Source organism: Microtus oregoni, unplaced genomic scaffold (genome assembly GCF_018167655.1).
Source record: "Microtus oregoni isolate MIOR12 unplaced genomic scaffold, Mior012 000026F_ref0000081, whole genome shotgun sequence".
Classification (NCBI taxonomy): domain Eukaryota; kingdom Metazoa; phylum Chordata; class Mammalia; order Rodentia; family Cricetidae; genus Microtus; species Microtus oregoni.
Genome location: NW_024543085.1, coordinates 20,341,855 through 20,352,383, shown reverse-complemented (window position 1 = coordinate 20,352,383; position 10,529 = coordinate 20,341,855). Strand labels below are relative to the sequence as shown.

At 37.5% G+C, this 10,529-nt stretch overlaps 1 protein-coding gene across 1 annotated transcript; it reads right to left on the bottom strand.

Annotated features, from left to right (window-relative positions):
* Positions 1 to 1,053: 1,053 nt before the first annotated feature.
* Positions 1,054 to 10,250, bottom strand: LOC121463271 (hyaluronidase-1-like). Its single transcript, XM_041675379.1, has 3 exons — positions 9,330 to 10,250; positions 3,685 to 3,774; positions 1,054 to 1,503 (listed from the first exon to the last, which is right to left on the bottom strand). The coding sequence occupies exons 1-3, from the start codon at positions 10,248 to 10,250 to the stop codon at positions 1,054 to 1,056; spliced, it is 1,461 nt and encodes a 486-aa protein (XP_041531313.1).
* Positions 10,251 to 10,529: the final 279 nt, after the last annotated feature.

Below are 10,529 nucleotides of genomic sequence, written 5' to 3'. Positions count from 1 at the left end.
TAATAGTATTATATTTGGACCATATCAGGCAGGAAAATACCTCTCCTAGATTTAGAAAGTAAATAATATTTAGGTCACCACACTCTTTTTTGAATCTGTAAAATAAAGCTATTTGGATGACAACTAGATCGATTCTAGTCCCACAATGATATTTTCAAATGAATGACCATCCAGTGAAAACTGACAAACTGTTTTGGTATAGTGTATTTCAATAAACCAAGATTTATCAAATGAAAGAATTTCCCATATAAATTCTATCATGTAGGAAGCCAGTACGGTTCATCTTTTGGTATTGATGAGTCAAATGAATATCCAAGATTCTCTGAATAAAGTTAATCCCCACTGCTTATATTTAAAGAGCCCTGTTCATTTCCACAGGTTAGCATCCTGGGGTGGAAGGGGTGCTGCTGCTGAAGCTGGTTCTGGTGCTGGTAGAGATTTTGTTCTGTTGTTGTATTTTTATTATTTAAAAGTTTACAATCCCCGGAAGACAAAGAGTTATTTCCTCTGGATTTGCTTCTGCTTATTTCAAGAATGCTTTCCCCAGGTATTTTGGATTTTTGCTTTTTTATTTGATTTTCCTTTTTTTTTTTTTTGAGACAAATTCTCACTATGTTATCTTGACTGGCTTTAAACTCACTATATAAGCCAAGCTGGCCTTGAAGTTACAATCTACCTCTGCCTTCCAGGGGCTCAGGTTACAGGAGGAAACTATTGTGTCTGGCTCCCTGAGAGTGTTGACCTGTTTCTTCGCTGGCTCACTGTCTCAGTATAAAGGCTCTATGTGACTATCTTATATAAATTCAAGTGTTCTCTAATCCTTAATAAGGCTGAAGCCTGTTTTCCCCTTATTCTGTAAAGTACTGTCACAGCTCATATGTACGCCTATTTACTGTTTCTTTATCCTTAATCAGTTTCTAAGCTCCATGAGGACAGGTATATTCCTGTTACCTAACATGAAGTGAACAGCCAACAAACAATGTGTTTGGGATTTAAAACTAAAAATTGTTTATAAAAGGGTTGAAATCAAAGAAAAATAATATTTTCTTCTCTTTAGTATTTTAAGAAAAAATTGACATCATAGTAGGGAATACGAAAAAAATTCAGCAGAATCACAGCTAACGTCATGCCAAGAATAACTAATAGATTCAAAGCAGTTGCAGGAGCCTTGCTCTTCTGCCTCAAGAGATTGGGAGCACGAGATCTGCAAGACTCTCCGTGCCAACCGTAATAACAGTGGCACACAAATTCATTCTTCATAGTCGTTAATGTCTTCAGCTTACTCCTTGCAGAAATGACAAATCTGAAACCGTGGTCTGTGGCATAGTCCTTCTGGCTGTCCTCCGGCATGTGCAGATAGGAGGAGGACTCAGCTGTCTTTCGAACGCATCGCCCATGGCTGCTACACAGACTGTGACTGCACAGCTTGGCTGCGGATGTTACATTGAGAGCATAGGGGCCCAGCAACTCTTCGATAGTTCGCTGCACAGATAAACAAGACTCCTGTAGGGGGAAAAAAATGAGAGATGCTTAAAGAACAGATTGGAGTCCAGAAATAAACACACACATGCACAATTAACTTTACTTTGACAAAAATGTCAAGAACCTATAACACAGAAAAGATTGACTTGTTTAAAAAAAAAATGGGTTGGGATGAATTGTCCAAACAAACTTGAACCACTAGCTATACAACATAGGAAACTTCACAAAAAGTGGTTCAAACTTGAGCATTAAAAGCCAGAAACCAATAAAATATTTTCAGAAAACTGGAGGGTTTTTTTTCCTGTTTCCTGTCAGTCATGACAATTCTCTTGCATGAGACCAAAAGCATGGGTGATAGATAGAATCAGAAATAAACAAGTGCAATTGTCAGACTAAACACTTCTGCACACACACCGTTAGCAGAATGAAAAGGCATCTAACAGAGTAATGCAAAATGTGTGCAATCTCCTGCTCCCTATGGTATCTGACAACATAACCAAAGTCCAAATGACCCAAAGCAGCTCACATAAGAACTGAATAAAAAATTACACAAAGCATCCAAGTTTGGTGGAATAGGTCCATAATCTCAGCTACTTGGGAGGCTGAGGCAAGAGAATCACAAGTCTGTGGTCTGAGTGACCTACAGAACTGAGTTCAAGGCCATCCTAGGCAACTTTATAAGTTCCTATCTAAAAAGGCGAAGTAAAATGAGAGCTAGGAATACAGCTCACTGAATCAGCCCTTACCAAACATATGTAAGACCATAGGTTCAATCCCTACATATGGATAAATAAAAAGACTCAGGCATTAGAGCACACATCTTTAATCCCAACACTCAACTGGAAGGCAGAGTCAGGTGGAGCTCCGAATTCAATGTGAGACTAGGTTATATAAAAGTTCTAGGCTAGTTACATAATGAGATTTTTGTTTCAAGAAAGAAAGTTTACTAACTCACCTTGTCATTTGTAAAAATAAATAGAAAAGACATGAATAAACATCTTTCATTCCCAGAAAAGTACAAATCAAAGCTACAATGAACCATTGCCATATACCCATAAGGTTGGCTAATATTAAAACCTATCTAGAGATTGCAGGTGTTGATGACATTGTTTGGAACTCTGTCAGCCTATTGTTCAAATATAAAAAGATACAAGAGTTCTTCAAAAAAATAAAAATAGAGTTATCATATAATGCATGCTTATACATGCACATACACAAGTATGTACTCATACACACACTTATGGACATAGATACAAAGAGGTTTGAATCATGATCCAGAAGTGACATTCACACTTCTGTATTTAATGCCAGGCTATTCTTTGTAGTCAAGAACTGTAGCGAATCCAAGTGGCCATCGAGAGATGAATGGGTGACAAATTGGGATACATAGAATGGAATATTATTCAATTGTAAAAAATGAAGAAAAATCTGTCATTTATGACAATTCTAGTGAATCCGGAAGACATTGTACTAAGTAAACTAGAAAATTGAACAGAAAAAAAATACTGTATGAGTCCATTTATGCATGAATGCTCTAAATAGTCAAATCAATACATTGAAAGGTGCACTCTTGCTAGACAAACAAACATTAAAGACCTGCTGTATAGCCTCATATCTATAATTAACAGTGGTGGATTATGCATTTCCTTATTTGTTATCAAATAAATGCCATGTTAAATAGTCTAACTACAAAATTTAAAAATATCAATCAACTATTATATATGTACAATTTTCCTTTCATTTCTATTTTGGATTTTAAGCTACCATCATCATAAAAAATAATTGGAGAGAATCCATTCTTCATCAAAAAATTATTTTCAAATTTTCATAATAACTTCTGTCAAATATATACAGGAGCATCTTTTTACTAAAATCCCTGCATTGTGGGTTTAATTATAGTACAATTTTTAAATGAAGAAGTTAAGACAGAGAGCAGTTACTTAACATGCCACAAATTATCCCCTTGGGATATAATAATCGGTTTCTTACTTTAGGCTATCCAGTGAAAGACTGTGTTTGTCCACCCTGCTGTTAACAGCAGTCTGGTATAGAATTGAATGATCAGCATTGACCACTACAGCCTTTCAACTTTGTGGCAGCCAAGGAAACAAGCAGTCGGCAACCAACCGGTATGAGAAGCATTTTTTTATTATTAGAACTCACTCTCTAGAATGCAATACTAACAGAAAAATCACTACTGACCTTAGAATCAGAATATTCGTATCCTCCCCACAATATTATTCCTGATGCCCCCAATGCAGCACTTTCACCAATTGTATGAACTAGGTCTTCCTATAAAAAAGAAGGACCACGAGAAATTCCTGTCAAGTCATGTTAGGCGTTGCTTATTCATTAATATGTTTTTGTTTATAAAGAAAACAGTTATAGAGGAACTGGAAAGGGTGATTTGGGCATTTTAAGTTATCTGATAATAGTCCAGTGCAAGAATCACTCTAAAAAAATAAAGCTATAAAAGCAAATAGGCTCCAGTTCCTGGTCTGGAGTTCTGTAAAATGTCTTTAAGGTAGACATATATACAAGTAATGAGAATACAGTGAAATGATGTCCATATTTGCAGCCCCCACACAGTATATATTGATTAAAAGAACCATGGCACACTTGTCTTTATATTCATGTACAGTTGCAGTCTTCACCCTTCATCAAGGGAACTTCTTTTCTCAAGAGACATTTATAGTAACCACATCCAACCAAAATGCAGATATGAAGCTGGTCCCAATAAATACATCCCCAAAACATTTCTGCACCTAAGGCTCAGAGAACATTGTAGAAGAGAGACTGGAAAGATTTTAAGAACCAGAGTGCCAAGGAGTTTACTGTAAGATTGCATCTCCTAGCAATATCAGAATCTATAGCCATAAAGTCTCAAGAATATGACTGTCCATATGTAGGTTGAATAAGGATGACAACAATAAGTATGCCAAACTGGACAGAGAAAAGCCCATGAGGCCTCACCCTACACAAAGAGCTATAGGCAAGTGGGGGAAGCTGGGGATAGGAGAGGTGGCCATGCCAGGGAAGAGCACACCAATTAGTTGTCAAGTACCAAATATCAACCCTGAAAACTTACTACAGATAGCATTATACAGACTAATCAGGTTATATTTAGGAGAGAGAGAGAGAGAGAGAGAGAGAGAGAGAGAGAGAGAGAGAAAGCAATAAAAAAGGAATTTGAAGGAGAGGTATATAGAGGTATATGTGCGGGTTTGGAGGGAGAAAAGGAAAAGAAAAATGTAATCAATTTATAATTTCAAAAATAAAAATTTAAAAACCCTTGGTGAGGGAAGTCAGGCTGTATGACAGAGCTGAATACTACTATTTATCCACACTTGTCTAATGCCAATCTGCCTTCTGGGTATTTGTGCCTACACTCACAGACAAATGCTACTCTCAGCCTTAACAGAGAAGCTTTTCCTCTCAGTTAAAGCTTCATTAATGGAGATTCATGGCTGCATAAGGTGCTGAGAAATTACAGTTAAGTACTCAGCTCTCAATGTAACAGTTAGCCCACCCTCTCAAAGGTTTTGGATAGGAATGTGGACAAAGGCTGCAAAAGTCTCTTTAAGGCATCCCACAGACATTTCAAACATGATGTCAAAGCAGCTGCAGTTGCTTTCACTGGACCAACACAAGTCTGGACCTGTCAACAGTGGATCATGATTGGAGAAGCTCATGGGATTCTACCCTCCTTGCCATTCTATTGGCTATTGGGAGATTCTAGTAGAGTCTGTCCTTCTCCAGTTGTATATCCAATGTGAGACCACCAGGTACCAATGGGTGCTTCCAAACATGCAATCACATAGACCACCCTTGTGAAAATCAAATCACAAAGCAAAATAAAAAGACATGAATATGTGAGCATTGTAGAAGGGGAAGATCACTGAAGTGGGAGGAAATAGGAGAGGGTAAAGAATGAGAGGTGTCAAATGCTTTATATAATGTATAAAATTGTCAAAGAACAAATGTTATCAATAAAAGTCTTACCCACAAGTACTTATTCCTGGAATGGTAATAATTTGCAACTTTAGTAAGACACAATTTTGCAGCCATGTAAAGAAAGCATAGGATAGGAACATCAAGATACTTGGGATCAAAGATAGCTAGGGAAGATGAAAATTGTTTGGGGAAAATAATAAAGGCCCAACAAATGCAATGTCAGTACAAAAATAAAAGAGAGGGAAGCTATTAGAGAGTCATTTCTAATTCAGATATATAATTCTTCATTGCCTGTGCTGCATAATGGAAAGAAAAGAAATGAGTTCCTCAAGTGACTCCCAGGTCGGGTGACTGAGTGGGTTGGATATCGAGGAGGGGGTTATGGTAGGATTCTAAACCAAAAGCAAAGAAATGAGAAGCAGAAGGAGAGGGAAGGTAGGAAATGCTCTACAGTTTTGCTCCCCCGGGATGTATTAGAGATTCTTCGGAAGATTGGAGCACTCAAAGACCAGATAGGCAAATTCTACACTACAAGCAAGCTTTCCTGCATTGTACTGAAGCTTTGATCACACAAATTGAGTTTCTCTTATTTGAAATGCTTGGGACCAGAATCACTTCAAATTTCTGACTTTTCAGATTTTAGACAATCTGCATATACAGAATAAAATATTGCAGTGTGAAATCCAAGTCTAAATACGAAATTCATTTTCATGTTTCATAGAAATCTCATAGAAAATGCACAAAGATAATTTTGTACAACATTTTGAATGCATGTATCCATGTTTTCATTTTGACACTGAAGTCAGGTGTAAAATGTTCCTCTTGTTGCAGCAGGTCAGTGTGTAAACAGTTTTGTATTTTAGAGCATTTTAGGTTTGGGTATTTCTGCTTAAAGATGCTTCTGCTAATCCTTGTGATCTGTAACTTTTCTAAGTAATACAAGTAAGACGCTCATTTGCTACATAAATAATAGTACCACATTCCTTAAATGTAAGGCTAGTCCTTGGCTGAGGCATATTTGAAAGAACTAACAAAAATCAATTGCTTAGAAATAAACTTGATTTGAAAAGTTACGTTTCATAGACAAGAAGTGAAAACAGTCCATACTATTGGTCGATTTGTGGTGCATACAATCAATAGGAAAGCATTAAACTTATTAATAATAGTTTCGAAGATAACACATACTTTTAATGAGTACAGTATGTGAGTGATTTATTGGCTTGTGAAATAGAGTTCAGAAGGAAGAGCCTGTAATTTACATTTAAAGTCTGCGAGTGGGTTCTGGAAAAATGCTTCAGCACTTTAGAATACATGCAGCCCTCGTTGAGGACCTGAGTTTGAATCCCAGCACCTCTATGCCAGGCAGTTCACAACTGCCTGTAACTCCAGCACCACACACCACAACACCCTCTTCTGGAATCCTTGAGAACATGTACTCATGTAGACATTTCACACACACACAAAAAAAAAAAGATTAAAAATAAAAAATTAATCTTTTTTTTTTTTTTTTGGATTTCTCCGTAGCTTTTGGTTCCTGTCCTGGAACTAGCTCTTGTAGACCAGGCTGGCCATTAATCTTTTTTAAAAGGAGAAGAGTAGATAAAAGTGGTAAAAGTACGAGTTGAACTCTCATAAATATACACATGTTCTCAAGTCAGCATTTACTATCAAGATGAACCTTCTAGCTTCTTGGATTATTAGTTTTACTGTTGGTATTAATAATAGTATTCCTGTTTCTTTGTAAGCTTAAATAAATAATTTAGAATAAGTAATTATAGCCTAGTCTTTTATAAATTAGTTTCTTGAAATTTCCATACCATTTTATGCAATGTGTTTTGATTAAATTCACTCCCCTCTCCCAATTGCAACCAGATCCACTCATCTTCCCTCCCCACTCAACTTTGTGTCCTTCTGTTTTTTGCTCTTAAAGTCCAATTTGTGCTGCCTTCATACTCTGGATGCGTGACCATCAAGTGGATCATGGTTAACCTAGTAGGTGTTATACTCCTAAAGAAAACTGGCTTCCCTTCTGCCAATAGCTATCAGTTGCCAACAGCTCCTCATTCAAGGGTTAGACTTTAGACTTTGTGCCTATCTCCTTCCTATCTTCATGCTGGAATTTTGTTTGGCTTGAGCTTATTCAGGTCGTGTGCATGCTGGCACAATCACTCTGATTCATGCAACACCTCTGACTCTTACTGTCTTCCTGCCTACTCTTCTGCCATGATCCTTGAACCTGAGGATGAGTGGGTGTAATATAGACTGAGCATTCCATTTATTAGTCTCTGTACTTTGGACAGTTGTGGGGTCTCTGTGTTAATCACTATCTACTGCAAAAAAGAAGCTTGCCTGATAAAGGTTGAGAGATATACTAACCAATGGGTGTAACAATGGGCTCTCAGGAGTCAGTTTAATGCGGTGCCCATTTAGCAGAATAGTAGCCGTAGTTCTTTGCTAAGGCCTCTTACCCATCTAGCCAAAGGTTTTTGAGGCCAATACTAGAGCCAGGCATAGGTTTCATCTTGTGAAATGGGCCTAAGAATCAGAAAGCAGTTGGTTACCATGATATTGGTGTTATTAGTGCGCAAATGGACTTGATGCCAGACTGGTAATCACTGTAGCTTGAGGAATCTTTTTGCCAAAAGAATTTTGGGGAAAAAATTGTATGTTAAGAGATCTTCTAGTTGAGGAATAGTTCAGTGAAAAGACTTGGAAAAAAAAAGACAAGATCCTAAAGTATTCAGAGAAGTGGCTTTTAAAAAAAGGACTCATCGCCAGGCGGTGGTGGCCCACGCCTTTAATCCCAGCACTCGGGAGGCAGAGGCAGGCAGATCTCTGGGAGTTCGAGGCCAGCCTGGTCCACAAGAGCTAGTTCCGGGACAGACACCAAAGCTACAGAGAAATCCTGTCTCGAAAAACTAAAAAAAAAAAAAAAAAAAAAAAACTCATCATTATTAGGAGTGTGTGTGTGTGTTTAAGTGTGTGTGTGTGAAGACACACGTGTGCCACAGTGCAAATCTGGAGATCAAAGGACAACTTGCACGAGTTGGTTCTCTCCTTCCACTGCTGAGACTCCACCAACACTTTTTCCATTTTGCCCTGAACTTACTGAATGAATCTACCATTTTGAATGATATTAATAATCTTTTGATGATAAAACTATATAGTCTAATGAATAATGTATAATAAATAATTATTAACAGGTTTTACTCAGAAATAATTAGGAAGAGTTGTTACTGCATTCAAATGCACCTACTCTAACATAAGTGATTTTTAGTTCACAGTTTGAGGTTACAGCCCATCATTGGCAGGAAGTCAAGGCAGCAGGAACGTCAAGTAGCCATGCAAATCCAAACAAAAGCAGAGAAAGAATGGGTGCCTGCATGTTCCCTATTTCCCAGCTCACTTTATCCTCTTTTGTACAGTCCAGGGGTCAAATCCAGAAAATGCTTTTAGGCTGGGTCTTCCTACATCAGCTAGCAGATCAAGACATTTCCCACACAGATATATCTACAGGGCAACCCAACCTAAACAATCCATCACTAAGAATCTCTTCCTAGTTGATTCCAAATTCTGTCAAGTTGATTACAACTAATTATCAAAATATTTATTTATATAATCTACTCAATCCATTAGCACTAACTAATCCCAAATCTCTGTTTTATCTATTTCCGATCTGGAAAATCACTAGAACCCTTATGAGAAACTCTTCTGAATTCTAAATGAGTATTTTTTTTCTTCTAAAATCCTAGATTTCCGAGTTGTATTACCTCCTTTAATATTAGAATAGCATTTTAATTAGAATTAAATAACCCACAAAGATTTCTTTCTAGACTTTACATATATTCTATTAATCTTATATTGCTTTTATGTGACTATTATTTTTTTCTTACCTCTGACAGAGCTTCCATATTATGCAAATAAAACGGTCTGGAAAAAATAAAAACTGGCAAAGCGTAGTCCTTTCTAGACATTTCTGCAACTCTCAGGGCTTCTCTCACTCGGAAATGCACAAATTTCAGTGCATTTAAGCTCGATTTTAATACTTTATTCAAATATATCGTAGAATAAAGTGCTGTGCTTTTCTCCCATAGCCACAAGAGTCGGTCATTGCGAAAAATTTCATCATCTGGGCAACTACCTGTGTAGAATTCTGGATTTATCCGGTAATCATAATTGTAGCAATCTGGGTAGAGATAGAAGCCCCATAAACACTTTGGTCTCATTTCTAAAGCCAACGTGAGAGTCACGTTCATAAGACTCCTCCCAGCATTTTCAAACTCCTGTGTGGCAACCGCTCTCACTTTCTCTTCTGGCCAGGCAGGGTGGTGGTGTCGGGTGAAAGCTAACGAGTGCTTTTGGTATATTCTCCTGCCGCCCCAGTTCCGATCCCACTGGGGTTTCCAGCCTTCCCAGTCAATCACAGCAAGTCCATCTGATCTCCACCAAGTGACAGAGTCTGCAATGTCACTGGCGCTTTTCTTTAGGTGCTCAGAGAGGTTTACATTCTGAGGTATTCCACCATGGAAGGATTTTCCATCTTCAGAGAAGTAAGGGTAATATCCGAGTTCATGTGGATAAAATATGGCAATGGTAGATCCACTCTGGGTTTCTAATGGATTCGAAATGATATCAAATTCTTGGAGATTCATATTTACATCAAAATGATCCTTGCAAAACAAAGTAGGAGCAGCCCAGAAGATGTTGAAAGGCTGGTTCTTGATCACCGGAGGCATTGCTGGTTTGAGAACTGCCTGGGTGACCAGAACAAAGAGCATGAGTTCGCCAAGCTGTGCCACCCACAGACTACACATGGGTTGTTGTCTTCAGCATAATGGAACTGTACAAAAAGCAAGAACAAATATTTAGATGAAGGACTCAAATTCCTGATGAGCTTCATAGTGTCGATTAAATAAATTGTGTTATCACCTTTAATATTAGAATAACATCTTAACTAGAAATAAATAACTCCCAAAGATTTATTTCTAGGCTTTACAAATATTCTATTAATTAAGACTTAAGAGGTTTATTTTAACACACTTTTTTGTGATGTCATCTGAACAAAAGAAGAAAAATTAGACTTTTTTCCCCTC